We start from the raw sequence: 21713 nt of genomic DNA, 5'->3' as shown, positions 1-21713 counted from the left end.
TGGGTTCACACGCCACAATTACCTTTTGACGACCAAATGTGTGGTTCCAGAGCAATAGCATTATAACACTGGATGGGATCAAGCTAAATAAAATCGAAGATCCTCTAATCGCTACCAGAAGCTCTATAAAATAATTATGAATGATGCACTGAGAGCAAGTTACACGCCTACGCAAGCTAGGCGTGGGACGAGTGTTTCCATCCCCGACATCTGAGGCATCAACCGCCAAAGTTTTGCTGCACCACTGTACCGAATAAAATCATTTCAAAATGCTAAAAATTTGCTTCAAGCAGTTCTCATACGAATGGGCGCGTTAGAGTATTTTCGAACCCCACCGTACCTCCAAAACAGGTGCAAGCAATAGAGGTATCTGGGGGTGGAGAAGTTTGACCAAAAATCTATCGCCCCAAAAGCATTCAGTCTACTTTATACTTCATTTTATCTCTCATATTCATCTCTTCAAAGGTAGATCCTGAGCCTGTGGACATCGGGACCATGTTTCTGAATATTCCGTAGTGAATGTGACGTGGGAACCCAGAGGCTCTAGTGGTACTAGTGCTAGGCTCACGTGACGTCCACTCCTTTCCGCACTGGCCGCGACGCTCCGCGACGACGCGACGGCTTGAGCAATAACGACGCGTCTGTGTCGTTCAGAATCAGAGTCCATGTCCACCGTACGAGTGAATAATGTGGATCTATATCCGCTCTTTCTGATAGAAACACTGGCTAACAGTGTGCCAAAACATGGCAAATACACCTACGCGGCCTGATTCGGAATCGCCTCCCCCTCCCGGACCTAAACCCATACAACGCCTCCATGAGACGCTCATCAACCGTATAGCAGCGGGCGAGGTGCTTTGCTCTGTCGCTGTCAGAGATGATCTTTTGCCGACCCATTCTACCAGATTATACAACGGCCAGCATCGGCGCTCAAGGAGCTGCTGGAGAATTCGCTCGACGCAGGGTCGACTTCCATTAAGATCACAGTGAAAGATGGGGGAATGAAGCTCCTACAGATACAAGATAATGGACATGGAATTCGCGTATGTTCGCTTCTTCCTCTTCCTTCTCCAATAATGCTGGTTGCACTAAATGACTACCTACTCGTGTAGAAAACAGACCTGCCCATCCTTGCCGAACGATTCACGACCTCGAAGTTGCAGACCTTTTCGGACTTGTCCGGGTTGACGACTTACGGGTTTCGAGGCGAGGCGCTCGCCTCCGTATCACATGTAGCGCATCTCTCGGTGGTCACCAAGACGAAGGAAGACAGCTGTGCGTGGAAGTACGACTTTGCCCTTCGTTTCTTAACCTGAAGCCGCTCGTTCAACATCCGCTTTGCCTATCACCTTCCAAGTTATTGTTATTCATTTGTTTCATCCCTCTAACATGATTCACAGGGCTTATTATTCCGATGGTGTCCTAGTACCTCCCAAGCCCAACTTGACACCTGACCCAAAGCCATGTGCGGGAACAGACGGAACAGTCATAACTGTAATATGTTCATCCCTTTACTGCGCATTTTAGTTCCTTATTGTGTTGTCAATCTCTCAGGTCGAGAATTTGTTCTACAATACTCCTACCCGTCTCGCCGCGCTTCGTAGCTCTTCAGAAGAATACGGCCGCATATTGGACGTAGTGACCCGTTACGCCGTGCACAATCCGCATGTTGCATTTACCTGCAAGAAGGTATGTTTCATGTACTTTATATCTCCTCGAACTGGTCATTGATACTGCATTCAGGTGGGAACATCTAGTCCGGACGTATCAACACCCTCTGGGTCAACAACCATGGGGACCATCCGCTTGCTTTACGGACACACAGTCGCTCGCGAGCTTCTGCATGTACCGGTAGCTGCTCCTCCAAAGATGCCCAACGCCAAGAAGCGCAAGCGTCTGGCCGATGAGACAGGTGCTGTCGCGTCAAGCAAAGACAAGGGCAAACAGCGCCAGACCGAACCGGAAGATATGGTTATGGACGAGCTGGAAGGCGGCACCGAGGAGCAGAGTCGAGCGGCGGAAGAGAAGGGACTGGGTGTCGAGCCTGCAACATGGACGGCTGAGGCGTACATCTCGAGCACGAATTACCACGCGAAGAAGACTACGTTTTTATTGTTCATCAACCGTAAGCATATCATTTACTTGTGAAACTCTTGACTCGCTCAACGCCATCATCAGATCGGCTCGTCGATTCTTCGCGCATACGGCGAGCCCTGGAAGGTATTTACAATGGTATACTGCCGAAGGGCACATGCCCGTGGATCTACCTCAGGTTCGTTCACCCTAGACGCTTTCCCCGCTCTTATACCCGCGCGTTCATTCGGCTCACGATTCATCATCACTAGTCTGCAACTCGATCCCCGCACAGTAGACGTGAACGTGCATCCAACCAAACGTGAGGTGCACTTCCTCGACGAAGAGGCGATCACGTCGCGCGTGGCGGACGCGTGCAGCGAGATGCTCGTCAAGAAGAACGAGAGCCGGACATTTACATACCAAACAACGCTCAGTCTAGCACCCTCGGCAGCAGTAGGACGGAAGGAGAATAGCAAAACGCAAGAGGAGCAGGAGGACGGGGTGGACGAGGAGGATGATGAAGTCGACGAGCTAGATGCAAGTCAACACCCGCAACCATCCAGTGAGCCGCCACCCAATCTCATGTCCACCGGATGGTTGGTAATCAGTCTGATCACCATAGCTTCGACGGCCGCAAAGAAAAAGGTGGCTTCGCAACACAAAATCCGCACATCGATGCAAGACCGAACTCTCGACTCCATGTTCTCCGTAGCTGGCCCAAGTCAGCCTCCGTCAACACACCTTACCAAGACGCGGAGCCAATACCATAGAGGGGATGAAGGTGATGATGCCATCGATGTAGACGCGGACCAGCCTCCTTCTACTGCACCAACACCCACCGCGACCGTTCATAGACGGCACGAGATTAAGGAAACGGAGTGCTGGCTCTCATCAATCGCGGCGCTACGTCAAGCTGTTCAGAAGGATCGGCACAATCGTAAGTTTCTACGTCCAATGCGTCTTATCCTCTTCTCATTGGTCGTACCGATCTCAGTGCTCACGGAGATCCTTTGCGCGCCTGTCTTCGTCGGCATCGTCGACCTCGACAAGTGCCTTTCGCTCATCCAGCACGCGAAGTGCTTGTACCTCGTGAACCATGCTGCGCTCGCCGAAGAGCTTTTCTATCAGCTGGGCTTACGCCAGTTCGGCGGATACGGGCGCATGCGACTCGAGCCCGCGCCCGATCTACGCGCGTTGATCCAGATTGGGATCGAGGTTGAAGATACGAGCAAGAGCAAGTTGAGCAAACCAGAGCTTGTGGAGGTGTGTAGCGTTGAATGTTGGGGCCAACACGTCGAATCGCCGCTGATTTTGTGACATAGCGTATTGCGGATTCGATCATCGCGAGGCGTGAAATGCTCGGGGAGTACTTCGCCTTCAACATCAGTGCAGATGGCCACGTCGAAACTTTGCCCTTGTTGTTGCGAGGATACACGCCCAACTTGGATAGGTTGCCGATGTTCCTCATGCGACTTGGGCCTCAGGCACGTTGATGTCCCCATGTATTGAACTGTGTCTGATTGGTCAATGCAGGTGGACTGGTCCGACGAGATGATGTGCTTTGATACATTCCTACGGGAGCTAGCCTATTTCTACACTTCCGAACCCTTGGGACCGACCGCCGGCCCTGGGACCGCCGAGAATGAATCACCCGAAATGCAGGCCGCACGCTGGCAGATAGAGCACGTTCTGTTCCCCGCCATGCGTTACATGGTAGCACCCAAGAAGCTGCTTGAGCGGGACGTCCTTCAAGTCGCGAGCCTTCCCGAGCTGTATCACGTTTTCGAGCGTTGCTAGTCATGATTGCACCGGGATGAGTATGCTACGAATTACATGGTTCCTTCCTTAATAAGATCTCTATGTTAGTTTGATACAGTGCGTAGATATAATCAGATAGCGTCGAAAGCGTAGCGGAGAGGAGATGAACGGTCATGCAGGAGAATAGCGGCCCGACAGCTTGTCGAACTCGAAAAGGTCAGAGGACTCGGACTCGCTGCCGGATTCGTGCTCGGAGGAAGAACTATAATACATCGATCCTACCCGGAAGACGTCGACGAATGGTGTCTGCGGAATGCTCGGGCCGTCCGTAGATTTGGCCAATATGGCAGCAACTCGAGCCTCAAGCCGCTGGTTCGGTACGGCATCGGTGCGGGGCCTCGCGAATGAATCCCGGCGTTGGAAGAAGCTGCTGAGCTCGTGAAGGTCGCTAACCAGCTCGCCTAGATCGTCGCGCTCCTCTTCTGCATCGTATGTTGCAAATATGTCGTCCTCGGGCTCGAAATCGATGGCAGAGGGCCGAGATTGAGGCTGAGATTCATTGAACACTGCTAGGACGTCGTGGCGACACATGGCCTTAGCTTGCTCGGGTTTGGCGACACTCCACCCTGACTCCGCTGGTAGACCGAAAACCTCACCTAGAGGTTCCGGTCGAGGGAGCTGTCCATTTGCGTGTATGCTCATGCGGAGAACATGCTTAGCAGCTGGTCCGCCCGAGATGGTGAACGGTTCCTCGAGCACCTCCAAAGCTAAGTCAGCCAAGTCGGTCTCGAGCAGTCGCAACAACGGCATCAGCATCTCCGAGCCCGCGAGATCGATACGGTGTAACTTGAACAGCGCCTTGAGGATCTGTAGAGTGTGCAGACGAAGCCATCGTTCTCTATTCAGCAGCAAGCCAAGTAATAGAGTAACGACCTCCGGCCACTGGTTGGCATAGTGTTCTCGCAAACAGCTCACGGAGGATCGCAAGAAGTCGTCCTTTGTCCTAAAGCGCGCCTTGGCGAAGGACGTCATGATGCGACCAAGGCTGGAGCGCTCCTCTTGCTCAGCTAGATCTGCTATGTCCATGGCGAACTCCTTCAACCGTTCTGCATTGTCTTCCTCGGCCATGGCGTGCGCGCACCATGGCAGAGCGAGCACGTATAGATCCCGCAGGCGACCATCCGAGTCATCGATTAGGCGTTTGTCATAGACCTTGGCAAGGCGCTGCAGAACCTGCATCGACGCCATCAAGGTCTCCGAAGATCGCAAGCCAGGAAGAATGAGAGGTTGCAGACCGCTGGGTCCGACCCAGTCTGCGGGTCGATGGGACAAAATCACGTCTGTTGTGGTGGAGTCACCTAGATCCAGTCGCTGTAACAAGGTGCCGACAAACGCCAACGAAAGCGAGAATTCACTTTCCACCGACGTCAACAAGCAGGCGCAACCACCCCAGAAGCTTTGAGGCAAGAATGACAGCTCAAGCGTCTCCGATATAGCCATGGACGTGAAGATCAGGATCATCTCGGCGGTGTACACTTGAATCGGCTCTTCGGAATCTGATATAGTCGTAGACAGTCGGCCGAGAAGGACAGCTAGATTATGCTTGGTCATAGGCGGAGCCAAAGCACGGTAGATCTGCAACGACCTCAACGCGATGATCCTCGTGGGGCATGTGGTACCCCATTGCGCTGCCAAGGTCCCCCATTCGTGCGCTAGTCTTGGATGCAGAGGGCATAGTAACGCCAGGACTTGTGAAGACAACTTCCGCATCTTCTCCACGACCTTCGATGCTGGTTCGTCCTCCTTCCACAGGCGTGCCTGGAGTTGCTCCTCCATCTCCAGGATGCTTAGCTTGACCTGCTGATACGATGCGTGCGTAGAGCGATCGGGTATCTCATTGTATCCAGGGGCCCATGACCGCAGAACTTGAAGCAGCATACGTCGGGCGTGGTCTTGGACGAAGGGTATGCGATGATCCAGATGAGTGAAGATCACATGCAGAAGCACCGGAAGCTGGGGCTGCATCTCCCACTGTCGCTCAACAGCTACGTCGGATAGGAATAAGAAGGCGAACTGTGCCTGGCCGAGAGCGAAGCGCTGCTGCTCAGGAAATAGGCTATCGAGGACAATCCAGAGATCTTGATCTTCGGATTGTGGGAAGGCTAGTTTGTGCTCCAGGTTTGGCAAAAGCCTATCGGGTCCGATCAAGCTACAGATGTCCTCGAATATGGAAGGGCCAATCGCACTCTCGCAAAGTGAAGCCACTATCTTTGCGGCCGCGCGGATAAAACCTTGATAGTTAACTTTCGGTGCCTGTTCAAGGAGGAATCGAATAGTTGCATGGCCGTTATACTGATGCGGAGGGTCGACGAGTCGACACCATAGGGTACGAATTTGCTCCGGAAAGGAGTCACCGTAGCGCACGGTCAGGGCCATTAGGTGATAGAGGGCGAATTGACCTTCACGGGATATAATGGATTTGTCCTCGTCCATGAGGTTGATGTGTGAGCACCAGAACTCCAAGCACTGCAAGAGATGCAAGGCCAATTTGTCAGACGATCCGTCACAGATCCGAGGCATCCAGTCTGTGAACTGAACAAGTACACTGTGGGATTGTCCCGGGTGTTCATTCGCGAGGAGATCGGAAACGTGTCGGCAAGCGTGGAGATATATACTGGGAGATGAGCTTCCGATTGCCACTTCGAATTGTCCCATCGAAATCATTCCCGAATGTTGCTCGTGCAGAGCCTCAAGCATTCTGAACGCTTGTTGGCGTACCTCCACGAGGGGATGGCAAAGGTTGGACAACCCGAGGATGACGATTTGGCCGAAGGAAAAGGGATGCATGTCGGCAGTGCATATGACTTCGGCTACGACCTCGAAGAATCGACCGTTACTCGTCCCTAGACCACTAGCAGTCACGAACGCCCGCTTCAAGGCTTCGTCAGTGAGAGCGGGATCGGAAGATCCATGGATGAGCAACAGCCTCAGGGCCTTCCTGTATATATATCTTGTATGAGGATAGAGTATGTCAATGAAGTAACCCTCACTCACTTGCCAAGCGCCTGTATCGATTCTGTGAAAGAAGCAAGGATTGACATCAGGCGGTCCAAGGTGGTCGAAGCTTGAAGGGGCTTCAAGAAATCGCGAGAGCTGCTATCCGTAGGCGAACCAGACGACATATCAGGAGGAAAGTAAGCCTTATGCTGTATGACGTTATGTTAGCTTGCATTGAGGGTGGGTGGGAGGTTACATACGCAGAGGGCCGCCAAGGCTCCAACCGCAGCATTTGAGAGGCGACGAGTCTCCGTCTGAAAGCGTTCAATATTTTCCCGTTGTGATACCTCGGCCCGGGCAGCGTCCATCTGCATCGTCACTAAGCGCTGTTTTACGACCGCAGATTGTGCCCCGAATTGACACCATTCTTCGCATAGCCGATAGAGCGACAAGTGCATGTTGGGAGGGATGAATCGATCAGAATCCATGAGGGTAGCTAGGCCGTCAAACACCTGTTCGACAATGCCACAGAAATACCTTCGTAGGCGCTGCAGTTCTGCCCATTCCCGAACTTCGGGGTGCGAGAGGAACGACTGGGTGTAGCGCACGAACTTGAGGACATGGGTGAGCGCGACCTGTCTTTGAGCGGATCGCTGACTTTGAAGGTGGTGAGCTGTGAGATAATATACTCGCGCAACTGCAGTGTAGAACTGTTCCTGTCTGCGGGTGCGACCAATGAGGGTGGGCAAAGCGGACTTGGTTCTTGCATCATCGTAGAAGTTGCGACCCGCAAGAGCATTAAGGTCCTCGAGGAGTTGAGAGTATGCAGCAGCCGGCAAGGATCCGATGCAAACAGCCGCAGCGCTACGGAAGATGGTGTACTCGCTTTCGAGGAATGGGACCATGTAACGATACATGCCACGGCATGTTGTCATCGCATCCCTGTCGATGGCCGATGTCGATGGCGCACGCGAATGTTCTCGGGGTGTTCCAGGAGCAGGCGTTCTGACCTCGTTCACAGTGGCGGTGATCGCAAGGAGCTTGACCCAAAAGGCCCACTGCTCTATCGAAGGCGCGTAATCTTGAACGACACGGACGTCGCTGATTGCACCTGGCGCCCGACTGGCGGACACCGGAGAGCCTCGATGGGGAAGATTGCATAGGTGAGCCATGGCTGGATGCAATTTGGTGACAGATGCGACAAGCGTTTCCCGAAAAAGGCTCAATGCTGGCTCTTGATGTATATTGCAAATCTCCACCAGTCGAGCAAACGTAAATTTCCATATCTGCCTGTCGAGGCGATCGCTGCTTTCAGCCAAACGGAGGATCATGTCGTCCTGTGGTGCCTCTCGAAGATTTTGCAGGCGCTTGAGCGTGTCTCGCCCGACGAGTTCATCAAAACCTTGCAAGATACGTAATTGGACTTCATCGGAGCCACGCAGCATCTCCAAGAGATCAGATTGGGGCCTGTCCACGGATGCAGCGATATGGGAATCAAGAGACAGCGCCAGACGCAGCATCCTGACTCCGGCAGAAGCGACGCTGGGGGTGTCATGGGCGGTGAGGAATAAACCACCGGCTTGCATTTCGTCCAGACGAAGGATCATTGCATCCTTCTCGTGATTTGGGAGAGAATCGAATGGTCGCTTGACGATCTCCGCAATCCATCCATCGAAGAGGCTGATCCAAAGATTGCGCAACCTCCCGCTTTCGCAAACCAGACGCAACCCCGTTGATTCCTGTAAGATCTGTGCCGATCCAAAGAGGAACTCGAAGAACTTCGCCAACGTCATCCTGGCGTGCTCTGTGTCGCCCATGAGACGGCGCAGTGCTTGAGAAGCAACGTCCGCAACGCTGGGCTCCACGTGTACCATGCCACGCAAAAGCATATCCAGCGCCTCTTCTATTGGGAGAGAGGAGTGGAGTAACCTAGGCCAAGAACGAAAGCATGTCTCGAGCATGATGATTTGTGGGACGAATTGGGCGTGATACATGACGCTGCCTTCAGGATGTCTCCGGACAATATAGTTGTGGGCCTCCTCGTAAGAGACAGTTGATGCCGCCAGCGAGTACTGCTCGTCGAACAGGCACATCTTCCCGATTGCGTTGGCGCAATGAACAGCGATGGTAGTCAGCGCAGGCCCCAGTCGGCTCAGAAGGTCGGGAATGCCTTGCTTCGATGTGATGAGCGCCTCCGACGGATAGTCCGAAGAGGTAGGGTAGTCCTCCCAGGCTGCCAACTCCGACATGTCCCATCTTGACGGCCAAGTTGGCGTAGCTTCCTCACGCTCGATGCGATGCAGAGTCAGCAGGATCGCTTGCACGGCTACGGACAGCCTCTCCGCCGACACAGTTGCCCCAATATTGGTCATGTTCGCGGAGCGAAGAGCATTCTCTTGCATGAGCTCCAACACAAACTCTGTGCCATACTCGAAATGGCGGGAGAGAACGAAATGCACAATAAAGACGAGAGGCTCGAGATGGTCATCGGCCGGGAAGATTGCTAGTTTGTTGGACGGGAAGAAATGGGTGAGGATGTTTTCGAGCTTGGAGGTAGCGGTTGATGACGGCTCGTGGCATCGGTATAGGTAGGTCCATATCAGACGCATGATACCATTCATCGCGATCATTCGAAATGGCTTCTCCTGTGAGAATAGCGTGCGTCAACGACAATTAATGCGGCTACGCAACTTCAGGCTAACCTTAACCCTAACGATGCTGAGGTCAAAGCAAGATATCCAGTTGCGAAGGAAGTACTCGGAGGGAGCCATGCACAGGCTTGCGATTGCAAGCGGGTACGCCACTTGCCAATACCTCGGCTTCGACATCATGTCTTTGGCTTTGGGATATATGACCTCGATTGCCTTCGCCCATAACGGATGGTTTACTTCAGCCTGAGCTGTCTGCAAACCGGATTGTGATCAGTCTCGTTTGATCTGAATGCATCAGATTTGTAATATCGCACCTTGCCCATGGGGTGTAGCAATCTGACGAGAACCTCGGCAAACGCGGTCTTAAGGCGAGCGCCATGGGCGTGCTCGAAAGACCTGGAGAACGTCTCCATGAATTCGGCCCCATCCTCAAACGCTTCCGGCGGGTACACCTGTAGCAAGTGAGATACATCCGTGGTTTCTCGGTGATAAACCGCTAAGCCACCCACCTTGATCTGTATGTACTTAAGCCCCCGCACAAGGTTCTCGTACCGTAGATCTACATCCTTGGATATCTGTCCGGCGGCTATAGGGGCTAACTGCGACAGGAACAGGTCCGTCACCGCCATAAACCTTCACACGCAGAAGTCAGAAAGACTGACGGCAACGAGAATGAACGACGCTGACCTGACTTTCGCAATCTCCCCCAACAATCGTGCATATATCTCCTCATTCTGTCTCAGATTCATCGAGCTCGCAAGGGACCTCATGTCCGCATCGACGTAGGCCCTGAATGTGCTCCGCGCGAGCGTCACGGCTGTTGTCTCGTCTAAGGCTGTCGCGCCCTTGCCCTCTTTTCCCCCAGAGATCGCCTGCATTATGGAGATCAACGCTTGCGTCATGATGTACACAGAAACCATTGTCTTCCTCTCCAGTAACAAAGCAGGAACGTCCATACGAGCGCGGGAAGGTGTGCTGGTGGCGGGCACACCACGGGTGAGGGGCGGCGACTGGCTGGCGTGCAGTCGAACCAGCTCAGGCGAAACGGGCTCAGACTCCTGCGAGTTTCGCCAGCGATAGATCGAGTCGATCACAGGTTTGGGCGACTTCTGCGCCACCTTGCCTAAGGAGCGCAAGATGTCGTCGAATTTGGGATCGATGCCAGGCCCAATAGTCTCTGCCATCAGCGGCTCCGCATCCTGAGCGAGTGTTGTTAGCTACATGGAGATGTTGCTGACAAATGACGTACAAGAGGCTGACGAAGGAACGCGTCAACTTTGATCTCCACGGCCGTAGCGAACCGTATAAATATAGCATGGAACGCCCACTCGGACGGAGTCTTCGGATCCAAAACGACCTTGTCGCTTGGTTGGCTGAAAGAACCATAATCTCGCGCGCCTTCTGGCATCGGTGGCACCGGCGGTGGAGACACGGCGCGCGAATACCCAAACCCATGTCCGTGATCGCTACCACCATCTGAACCGTGAAACAAGCTTCCGGACTGCGAGTGCTGAGGCCGGAACGACTGCGTCTTCTGCTTCGAAATAGATGATCGCCCGAACTTGTAAGAGCTGGGCGTGGAAGGGCGTGCGCCGTCAGTAGAGGGTCTGCGACCTCCTGCAGATTTGAATGGGTTCTTCAGGGCGGGATAGGAGGTGTGATCTAGCGCAGGAACGGGAGGCGTATCCGAGGGTGTGGTGTTCTTATTGCTCTTGAACGCGTTCCGAAGTGACGCAAACGACGACTTCTTCGTCACCCCCGTCGAGTTCTGTGAAGCATGTCCAAAAGGGCGCGAGGAGGACTTAGTGGCTAAGGAAGGAGTCGTTGGTGGATAGCCGATGGAACCGGGCCCGATGATGGAGCCAGGTCCGATGTTGGACGCGCCGCCAGAGATAGCAGAGTCCTCCGAAGCTGCGGAATCGTTGCGACTGTGAAAGTACCCTCTATCTTGCCGCTCGGAAAAGGGCATCGGTGTCAACGATGACGGGGAATCGGCGCCCGATGCTGTTGCACCGAAGCCACCGAATCCACCAGGCCCAAATCCACCGCCGCCGAAACCCCCTGAGCCAGCACCGAACCCGCCGTTACCGAAGCCTCCGCCGCCGCCTCCGAATCCACCCGCATTTGTTGTAGAGCCACCGAATGCAAAACCATCGTCCTCTCCTAGGTCTTCAGATATTATCGGCCAATAAGCGATCCGTTTATGCAGACGAACGTCTGGACTCACCTGGGATAGTGATTTGAAACCCGTCCGAGCCCATAGCAGCCGAATTGAAGCGCTCTGCGACTTCTACGCCAGCCTCCTTCAGCTACCGGATGGTTGCCAACGCCGTAAGATAACGATGCTCGGGTGCTGGAACAGTTGGACAGTTTTGAAGACTGCACCGGTATGCACAGCAACCAATTGAAGATGAAACGAAAACAAATATCGATGCTAAGGCCGCCGGAGAGTGCTCAAAAGTCTCGAGCTGTCGTCACAAGCATACACCCGAAGGAGAAACAGCCAAAGAAACCTGAAAAGTTGAAGTCAACCGGCAAGCGGAGGCGGTCGCCGTCGTGAAGGTCAATGAGTATGGCTGTGTACGGCGCTTACACGCGAAAGCGCTCGTCGAGGTAGGTCACCGTCGAGGTTCGCAGCGGCCGCGCGATTTGCCATCGTGAAGTGCACCACTACTGCTGATTTCGACGCAGAAGACTTTTACTACATGGCAACTGCAGCAACCAGCTCATACTCTCAAACCTCGTCGATATCATTTACTGGCAACACATCGACTCCATCGAACGAACACTGGAAGATGGCCCCTGGGCTCACCCAGGACAAATACCGCGGCGCAGTCGTGGAGGATCTGCAACTGCCTCCCGCATTTGCATTGCCATACGACGAGGCCATCTCTCGCGCTCTCGAACTTGCATACGAGCGGGACTTCTCACATATCCCGTACGTCATCAACGTTTGATAGCGCAATCGGGACATGCTCTAATCGAGCAACTGCTCCTTGCTCTCTTATAGGGTGCTAGACAGCAACAGGAAGCCATTGGGATACATTGACGTGGCCGCCTTGAAGGATAAATGGCAAACGGGTGGTGCCGATCCGGTATGATGCATCTTCGTCGTCGCATCACATCAACGTCGACTAACTGTTCGGCAGAGCGATAAAGTTATCGCACATATGACGAAGTTTAAACGCACTCGCTCGCACCCTTATACCGTCATCACGCCAGATACACCGCTTTCGGAACTAGAGACCTTCTTGCAAAATAACTTATTCGCTCTAGGTTCGTGGCTGCTACGTTTGTATGCATCTTTCCTTCGTCGACTCATGTTCTTGCCATCCCAGTCACTGACTACGACCGCAAATTTGTTCTTGGCTTGGCTACCGCCGCTGATCTGGAGGTTCGTCGTCATCGTTCCCCGGCCGACTTATTTTCTGAACGTTAGCGTTACACAGAACTTCGTCACCAGACGCGGAAGCGGCTACTAATCGTACTGTCCCCATCTCATTTTTACGCGTTGATTTCTATCGATCACTGGGATATATTATACGGGCTTACGGACTGATAATATTCAGTGTTCGCCTCAACGCTGAACACTTACGCACCGCAATGTCATATCGCATATCTAACACATTCACTTGTAACAGAATTGCCAATGAAAATACTGATGCATTCGGGTTGAGTGACTGCCTGAATCTGAATGTCCGACGGTCTGTTAAGGTGCCTTGCTGGTTCTCGTAAGCCTACTTCCGTCTGCCATGTCATCTAGCGCTCACTTGTCTTTCTCAAGTACGGACATGTTCCTCGTTGTCAACGGCATGACTGTCCTTGGGGCATTGTCGCCGTGCCTCATGAGCCTTGTGTCTCGCCGATTCATATGGTTGGCCAGATCGTGCCCACGGTCACGAAGGACCCCCGCCCATACGCCCCTACAAAGAGGCGCAGGGGTGGCCCTTGCCCGATTGGCGTTCCTGCCATTTCCTAACTACCACGACAAAGAAGACGTATATAAACCCAACGAATCAAGCTCAGCCCGCCACACATCCCTCACATCCCTCACATCCCACCCGAGCTCAATCTTTCGCATTTACCACCTCTCTTCCTATATTCCTTCCTACACTACACGTCATTAAATTATCCAATGGTTGTCACTCGCTCTGCGAGCCGGCTTAGCGAGGTCTCCAAGACCGAGATTTCTGCTCCCAACGGAACGCGCACGTCAAACTCCGGGACTAACACTCCCGCCACCGACTCGCAGCAATCGAATAGAAGAGGTGATAGACTGAACACGGACGACGGGGACAACATGGTGGTAGACGCTCTAGATAATTGCCGTCCAGCCGCCGGTATCAGTACGCCTAAGAGCAAGGACACGGTCGGAAAGGCGACAAAGCCAGCCCGGACGGCCAAAGCCCATAACAAGGCGGCGACGACGGTGGCCAGAAAAACGGGAGCCAAAAACAGGGCAAAGCAAGCCGCAGTGGCGAACACTCGAAAGACAAAGCAATTGACCCGAGCAGCCTCAAAAGGATCGAATGAAGACATCCCGGTACGACCTATCCGTACTTGTCCCCAGTCGACAGTAACTGCATGTCTCGCGTTCGAGCCACTGACTATACCTACAAGATGCAACTTGACGATACTACCGACCCTGCCGACGCAAGTGGCGTAAACGACCATGCCGCTGCACCTTCTGGCCCTTTGACAGACCTGACGAATCAGAGTCAGATCGCGGAAGCGCCGGTTGCGTCCTTCTTTTCGCTCAGTGGAAACCTCCATCTTACCCCCGAGTTACCAGAACGATCTGACACCTGAGTGGGATTGTTGCCTGCCGCCTAAATATCGGCACAAGGATCTGCGTAGGGAGCTTTACCAAACCCTCCGCAAAGAATATCAGTGGCCCCTCTCGAACGAAGCGCCGCTCACCGAAAACCAGTTGCCTTCTTTTGACGAAGATGAATTGCCACTGGTGTTTTCTATGCCAGACTGTGTGCAAACTGCACCCGCCGCAACCGAATCCGCCGCCGAGATCGTGGTCGCTGCATAAGTGACTCGATGCCACCACATGGTTCATACGCCCTCCGGCGACTGGTTGACCGTCGAAACCATGTCGCAGTAAATTGGCACTGGACTCCAGCGAGTGACCAACCTCATTTCATACCGCACCCCCTCTTCTATCGGAACTGAAATAATATTCCTCGCTTCTTACATTTCTGTACGCTCTCCCCGCTATCATACGTGCTATCTTCCCGTGTTATGTATCTATCACCGATGATCTCGAATTCTGTTATACTCAATTGTAGATTGTATTTCTACAGGCAAGCAGCGGGGACCTTTTGAACTTCGAAAATCATTACAGTCCCGATCAGCACCTCCAGATGAGTTCAGAAGTGTTCGCAACTCACGTTTGTAATGTAGTCGACGGACCTCAACAGCCGCCAGCATTCGCAATCTGAATCCAGGTTTCGCATATCGCATATGGGGCACAACGTCTCGTATGTACGCGCCAAGGTCGCCCCGATCTCAGCAGATGCACAAGTGACCGTTGTATCTGCACTCGGCGAGTGATCGCTGACGAAGTCTTTATTATATTATGGCTTTCCTGTATTATACAGTCATGACAATGTTACCAATAAGCGATAATTGCTGGGCATAAAATACGATGATGAATGAACGAAAATGCATGGAGGGTCGTTACGAATTAAAAGAAAAAAAGAGGGGATGTCATTAAGTAGTGAGTCTTTCCGGAGAGTGGAGGCTACCGCCCCCGACCCCAGGTAGTCGGGATGCCTTGCCGTCGTTTATCTCTTCCGGACCTGGAAGCATTGTTCGCGAACAGGTATCGTTCTTCTTCTTCGTCGTCTTCGCCGCCCGGTGTCCTCCGCAGCCCTCTACCCGTCCAAATACCGTCTTCATCCACGTCTGCGTCCGGTTGGTCCCGCCTGGTTGCGGTATCGTACACGGACACCTTTCGCGGGCCGGGAAGGCGCAAGCTTTGACTCCGTTCGAACTGCAGGTGTCGGCGCAAGCTGCGAATTGACTGTTGTCTCTTGGGAGGCACAAGAATTCGCGCGAGGTCAAGCTCTCCCTCGTCATCGTCGTCATCATCCTCCAGATCATTCGAGGCGTCCACCGACGGCCTACCACCATGCTTCGTCCAGATGTCGCCTTCGGTATGCGTGTCCGCAAGGACGGGTAGATCGTGCCCGTGATCGATCTTGCGTTTCCCGGAGCTACCTCGTCTCCCTCTGAGGCTCCCTCCACCGATCGCACGGGAAAGTCCCGTTTTGGGCCTCGCTCGTGACGCCGACCTGGATCCTGGAGCACTCCGACACACCACTACCGCGGCCGTGACCTTCCCGGGCGAGTTGTGGACACGCTGCATGAGCAACGTCTGCGGCGGCGCGAAGGGTCGTCGGTTCGTGCCATCCGAGAGGGCGGCGACGCGATGAGGTACCGGTGTTTTCGAGCGAACCGGACCGCCGATGTGACCTTGTTCGGGAGCGCCGAGCACCGCACGCGCGACGGTCTCGAGCCAGCCCCGCGGCAGTGGCGGTTGCTCGTCTCCTCCATGGTCTCTTTGCGCCAGATTCGAGCGACGTCTACGGATATTCGGGGCCGATGCGATATGACGGAGATACACATGAGCTTGAGAGGCATCAGCGTATGTGCGCGCGTTGGGATGTGCTGGGCGGGGCCGGACGGATTGAGAGGAGCTCGCTAGGCTCTCCGGTTCAGGCCAGGCAGCGTCGCGAGGCGATCCCTTGAATGATGAGGTGTTTGCTTCCGATTTGTGACCAGCTAACTCTTGAGTTGGCGAAACGCGAGGCTTGGCGGATCCAAAAACGCCCGAATCCGGAAGGGATTGTTTGCGGATCGATGGACTGGTCGTAGGCGAGTCCGCAAGAGGAGACGGTTTGTGGTCATGCTCTGCCTTCGAGTCGTCCGTTGTGGCCGCGGCTCCGGGAATAAAACCCGCCAGAAAGCCTACCACGGCGCCCACTCCGCTCTGCACCGCATTCCTCGATGCCTCTCCGGTCTGAGATTCAGACCTCTGTGCGGCCATGCGCTCCGCGTGGGGCGTCACAACTCGGGTTTCTTTGTAGCCCGCCTCTCGGAGAAGGTCTTCTAGGCGCTCATACGTCTTGGATGTTCCCCTGCGATGCAAAGGCACGCGCGAGGAATCGCGTGCGAGATCCGTGGGGTAGCGTCGACCGCGAACGGGCGTTGATGGACGAGAGGGCGAACCTAGGTTCAGCGGTGCGGGTTTCGTGTTTCCTCTCGGAGTCATCGAACCTGACCCCGAGGCATTGTCCGTTGCCAACTTGAAAAACCCATAAGCAACCCGACGAGGTGGTTTGAACTTGATGTGCGTACCGTGTGATCATGTGCTTTGCGGTCTCCGGACATTTTCGCATCGAGTCGGACGATCTGACCAGAATACGAGGGACTGCAAGGAAGGCCAAGACGAGAGAGTCTGCTCAGGTTGCGATCATGGCCGGCGTCATGAATTCGTCTGGGGTAACGGTTGTGGCTGAATACCACCGCGGAAAGCCGGTCATGTGACCAGCGCGTGGGGTGGCCAATGGTGGTCGCAGAGATGCCGCAGGCCACCGTGCTGTGTGCCATCTCCTTCCTGACGCCCGCAGCGTGCGGCCTGGCAACAAGCTTGATGACCTCGGTGCTAGTCAACGGCCATGTACACAGCGTGAAATACCTGCAGCTTTGAGCCTCTTGGCAGGGCATATGTAAGTCAAAAAATCCAACGACCTCACAGGATAGCATCCGAGTACCGAGTAAGTTGATATCCTCCATGATGAAAATAAGACGGCCAGAAAATCGCTTCTTTGGGCAGACACCATCGATGGACGACTCTAGCTTTCTTGTACTGTACTCGGCAGATTTAATATTCAGCCGCCCACTCGCGCCCGTGTGAACGGTTTGCAAGATGATAAACATTCTTCCATACTCGACTCCTGGACGAACTACAACGTATCCTGCTTGCTACCGTGAATCCCTCTCATCAATGTTTCATCCACCCCATTTATCTTGTTTAGCAGGTCTTCAGGGCGCACACAAGACTTCAAAAGCTATAGCCTCTGTCAGCGACGCGCCCGATATACGTGATTGCGGATACATACATGCATTCGGCGCAATCAGGTTCTCCATCAAAAAACCCGCAAGTTCTACAGCCGCATCTCCCCATGCAGATGCTCTCCCTCGGTCCAAGGGCGGCTGACAGTCCGTCGCGTTCTGCGGGTATGGCCATAGCTCCGATGCCAAGCCAGAGGAGGACGGTGGCGATGGAAAGAATCTGGGTGCGCATCGCGTTCGCTTCCTCTACGACTGGAGGGGAAACAAAGGATGGGCGAGATGGTCTCAATTACCCTGTCGGTCGCGCTTTTATTCAGCGCCAATGTCTTACACCGCCCACACGGGGATCATATGCGCCTTGTGCGCCGGTGTTATCTTGACATTGCCCTGACATGACCAGGGAACGCAAAGGTCAGGCGCATCCGCACAACCCACGCCTATCGGTTGGCGATGGCGCACGCCGACAAGCCGTCCCTTGCGTTTCACCCATGCATGTGCGCATTCCGCTTCACAAGGATTTTTCAGTTCTGCAGTTCGGCCAGATGACTGCTTGAATTACGCTATATACAATAACAGGGATAGCAGATGCACAATACAACGAAGGCCTACAATTCCATTCTGTCTTCCTCCCAGCCCGGATTCTTCTGCAGGATCACGAAGCCTTCCAGCACAGGCGCGAAAGGAATAAACTCCTCCGTGGCCAGTTCCGCTCGTTCCGTTGTCCCGATTCGCACGGGTGTCGTGTGTGTCTGGAAGCCGGATATTGTGCGTGGCTTGCCCGCTTGGCCAACGACGTCGACGGCCTAGGGAAACCGTCAGTAAATAGCAGAGATCACAGGTCTCATCAGCGTACCTGTCCAACCCGCACAGTCACAGCCTTGTTCTCAAGGTTCTCGTCGAGCGTGATCAGCATTCTTGGGTACATCGCCGGGGTGAGGAAGTACAACATCCAGTGGCACTTGTCAAGGATGACTGAACGAAGATCGCCATTAGCGAATGCCAAGCACTAATACCTCGGCTCACTTACAAGCTTTCGCGTCCGTGAACGCTGTTATTGTTGCCAGCAAGCCGGCCACGGCAGTCCGGCTCATGACGCTGCGGTCAGAGAAGAAGGGGTTGATGCCTATCGTGCCCTTGCCCATATGCACCAGTCCCTGGGCAATCCGAACCATGAAGAGGCAGTCCGGCTCCTTGTAGTAGTAGCCGGCGAGCTGTCGGAGCATCTGCGCTAGTCTGGCGTTATTCGTGCCGGCGCCGACAAGACCCATCGCAAATATCGCGTTGAGTGCCACAGCCAAATCGTTGTCGTGGCTGTACTTCGAAAGGGTGTCGAGGATAGGGAGTTGCGGGTTCGACGCACTGACGAGCCCGAGGGCGAGCGGGACGGCTTTCCGGATGACGGGCTCGCCATAGTGCATGAGGTGGTTAAACTGTCTGAGAGACATTTCCGCTCCAATATCTTCGCCCATCGCGACCAATGCGATGCCGATGACGGCGAAGGCCTGATAGGTGTCGTCGACTGGTGCTTCCTCCTTGGCCTCCTCCTCATCCTTCTTCTCGTCCTTCTTCTCATCCTTCTTCTCGCCCTTCTTGGTGTCGATGTGCTCGTCGCAATGGTGCAGCATTGCTTGAACCTTGAGCACGTTACCAGTACCAGCGAACGAGCAGATGTCGACGAGAATGAGGGCCTGCTTCGCCACGGGATGTTCAATCGCCTTCAGCGTCTCGATAGTGGCGTCCGAGGCGTCCTGCATGCCTGGGAATACACGAAAGCAACCGTCAGCGCGAGGGCCATCTTCGAATCCGGCCAACATACCAAGGTAAAGGAGAGCCAGACCAAGGGCCATGAACCTCGCCCACTTGTCGTCCAGCTGCTTGTCCTCCCTCTCCATCAACGTCTGCAGGATAGTCCCGGCAATCTCACCATTCGCGCTGCCGACGAAGATGAAGCCCAGCGCAAGCGCAGCCTGGCTGGCAATCTCCATCGAAAGCCCCTCATCGCTGACCAGGGATACAAGCAGCGACAGCAGGTCTTCCCGATGTGAGCCGGAGTATGCAAGGCCGAGGCCGGTAATCGCAGCCGTCCTCAGCGGTACGGACTTATTCTCGATGTGCTCGCCGAGAAGCGCAAGGGCAGCGTCCGCTTCTGAGCGGACACCGGTGTGGAGGATGCCGGTGGCAAGAAACGCGCCTGCCTAATCCAATGTCAGAGTCACGTATAGTCCGCACGCATGTTCTGTACCTTGATGTACTCTTCCGAAGAGTACGTGTACTTGTCCACTTGACTAAGGCCGACATCCGGATCCCAAAGTAGACTAAGGCCTAGACTAGCTGCAGCGCTGAACATGCCGTGTTCTTTGTTCTTGTAGACCCAGCTGTTTCCTTCCTCCGCTTCGGCCATGAGCTTGTCGTTACCGAATCCAGCGTTGACAAACGCGTTGACGAAAGTGCCCGCAAGATTAGCCCTTGCGGAGTCCACATTCTGCGTAGCGCCCGCCCCTGAGGATGGTCAGGAATATTCCAACAAGGTAGCGTTCCATGCTTACTGGTGTTTTCTAGGTGTGACTTATATACGTCTTCCAAACTCTTCGGCTCCTCTACGCCGACTTCCTTGCCGAATGCCTTGAAGTGCGTGCTTAGCCGACTGTTGCTCAAACACTCGAGCAAATCGTCCGGGAGCTCGTCTTGGAAGTCGGCCGCATCGTCCTCCTCGGCTGATGGGGGCCGTAACCACTCGATCGGAATCTGCGCGCGCGCAAGGATGAACGCTAACTGGCGTTTCATGAGTCTGAGCGCGATATCGTCAGCCAGGTCAACTAAAGAGCAGCCGAAGCGTAACGCACGGATTTCCGGGCGCGTTGAAGTCGTCCCGAATGAGCTCCTGATCGTTCAGTCGGATGGCGAGGGTGAGCGCTTCAGGGAATTTCTGGTGCTGGATGTAGATCTTGTGTGCGGTGCGGAGGAAGGCAACGTCGTCGGGAGGAGGGAGGAGATTGACACAGCTATGTATAGGTAAGATCGACGCCTTGCAATGTCATACATAGGTACATACCGGACCATGTATGCACATACCCGCCCGTATGTGTTCTCGTCGACCAGTTCCGCTATGCGGTCTACAATCTCCAACTCCTCCAATAGGTCGACAGCATCCGGTTCGGCATTGTGTCCAAGTAAGAAGGTAGCACATTGTAACGCCAAGGCATGTAGTTCTTCTATGGTCCCGAGTACCTTGGTAGCGTCTTGCTTCTCCTCCAACCGGTCAATATACTCTTCACCCAGCTCAGCCGCTAGATGCCGAACATACTCGTGCCCCCAGGAGCCAGGGTCGGAGAGGGACGACGTTGAAGGGAGAAGGGAAGCTGAGAGAAGGCGATAGCGGAGCGTTCCCCGTGGTTGGGTGTCGGAGTAGGTCATGGCCAGGACGGAGAGTATGTCCGCAAAGAGGCTCTGTAATAGAGAGATGGTAAGACGGGCGTTACGGTCCTGCATACGCATCCTTACCTTGTCTTCAGACGCAGGCCATGAATCGTACAGAGCTTGTAAATCTGGATAATGTGGCCGGAGGAATTTGAGTGGTTTCGGCACGGACGTCATTGACGAGGTCGATGTTCGTATTAATGTTCGTAGCGTCTCCAGTGCTGGGCGATACAGATCCGTGTTTGGCTCCTACAAGTGGTTCAGCGGGACAACATCACGCAAGTCGAGAGTGAGCACACCTTCAATCGTTCCACCAGCATCTCAAGCTCTCCCTTCAGCTGGAGATCCTCATCCGACTGTAGCAGGCTATGGTCAAATCCTATTCCTGACTAGATCGCGTGTACAGGACGCACCAACTCCTGCTCCTCCTTGGCGTCGCCATTGGGTTTGGAAGGACCGTCCTTAGGATCTTTGGTTTCTTTCTTCTTAGGGTCCTTAGCGGGCACCGCAATCGAAGCAACCGGTTTTTCTGCCATAGGGAACGAGGAGAGGATGAGATGAACACAACAAGTAGCGGACCGATGCGCGCAAGCGCGGTACGCGTCAGCTTCAGCTTATCCACGCGTCGCTTTCAGACATTCTTCCCACGCTCACTTTGCTCGATCACTGTCCTGTTCGCGCTCGAACTTATCGAACTTCGCGGCGTTTGACCCCGACTCGAGACAC

General features: G+C 54.2%; 5 protein-coding genes across 5 annotated transcripts; 2 read left to right on the top strand and 3 right to left on the bottom strand.

Moving 5' to 3' along the window:
* Window positions 1–744: 744 nt before the first annotated feature.
* On the top strand, window positions 745–3873 carry PUNSTDRAFT_113462 (DNA mismatch repair protein MutL; the record flags this gene model as incomplete). The annotated part of the gene is made up of 11 exons (XM_007383471.1): window positions 745–852; window positions 906–1043; window positions 1113–1285; window positions 1401–1494; window positions 1555–1689; window positions 1744–2125; window positions 2179–2272; window positions 2346–3013; window positions 3071–3339; window positions 3399–3560; window positions 3610–3873. The coding sequence occupies 11 exons, from the start codon at window positions 745–747 to the stop codon at window positions 3871–3873; spliced, it is 2487 nt and encodes an 828-aa protein (XP_007383533.1).
* Window positions 3873–11451, bottom strand: PUNSTDRAFT_86898 (uncharacterized protein; the record flags this gene model as incomplete). The annotated part of the gene is made up of 8 exons (XM_007383470.1): window positions 3873–6832; window positions 6889–7040; window positions 7092–9476; window positions 9534–9734; window positions 9797–9934; window positions 9992–10115; window positions 10170–10681; window positions 10732–11451. The coding sequence occupies 8 exons, from the start codon at window positions 11449–11451 to the stop codon at window positions 4006–4008; spliced, it is 7059 nt and encodes a 2352-aa protein (XP_007383532.1). The 3' UTR covers window positions 3873–4005.
* An 826-nt stretch (window positions 11452–12277) lies between these two features.
* Window positions 12278–12964, top strand: PUNSTDRAFT_67870 (uncharacterized protein; the record flags this gene model as incomplete). Its single annotated transcript, XM_007383469.1, has 5 exons — window positions 12278–12420; window positions 12493–12577; window positions 12632–12758; window positions 12821–12876; window positions 12932–12964. The coding sequence occupies 5 exons, from the start codon at window positions 12278–12280 to the stop codon at window positions 12962–12964; spliced, it is 444 nt and encodes a 147-aa protein (XP_007383531.1).
* A 2162-nt stretch (window positions 12965–15126) lies between these two features.
* Window positions 15127–16964, bottom strand: PUNSTDRAFT_143538 (uncharacterized protein). The gene is made up of 2 exons (XM_007383468.1): window positions 16854–16964; window positions 15127–16800 (listed from the first exon to the last, which is right to left on the bottom strand). Exons 1-2 carry the CDS (start codon window positions 16884–16886, stop codon window positions 15235–15237), a joined length of 1599 nt encoding a protein of 532 aa, XP_007383530.1. The 5' UTR covers window positions 16887–16964; the 3' UTR covers window positions 15127–15234.
* A 1128-nt stretch (window positions 16965–18092) lies between these two features.
* Window positions 18093–21553, bottom strand: PUNSTDRAFT_52303 (26S proteasome regulatory complex non-ATPase subcomplex Rpn1 subunit). Its single transcript, XM_007383467.1, has 11 exons — window positions 21401–21553; window positions 21287–21343; window positions 21072–21236; window positions 20623–21017; window positions 20414–20572; window positions 20117–20358; window positions 19813–20069; window positions 19387–19765; window positions 18598–19326; window positions 18424–18542; window positions 18093–18373 (listed from the first exon to the last, which is right to left on the bottom strand). Exons 1-11 carry the CDS (start codon window positions 21521–21523, stop codon window positions 18176–18178), a joined length of 2823 nt encoding a protein of 940 aa, XP_007383529.1. The 5' UTR covers window positions 21524–21553; the 3' UTR covers window positions 18093–18175.
* Window positions 21554–21713: the final 160 nt, after the last annotated feature.

The sequence above is a fragment of the Punctularia strigosozonata genome, assembly GCF_000264995.1.
Source record: "Punctularia strigosozonata HHB-11173 SS5 unplaced genomic scaffold PUNSTscaffold_6, whole genome shotgun sequence".
Taxonomy (NCBI): Eukaryota; Fungi; Basidiomycota; class Agaricomycetes; order Corticiales; family Punctulariaceae; genus Punctularia; species Punctularia strigosozonata.
The sequence above is the reverse complement of the archived record's forward strand: the minus strand, read 5'-3'. Positions and strand labels throughout refer to the sequence as shown.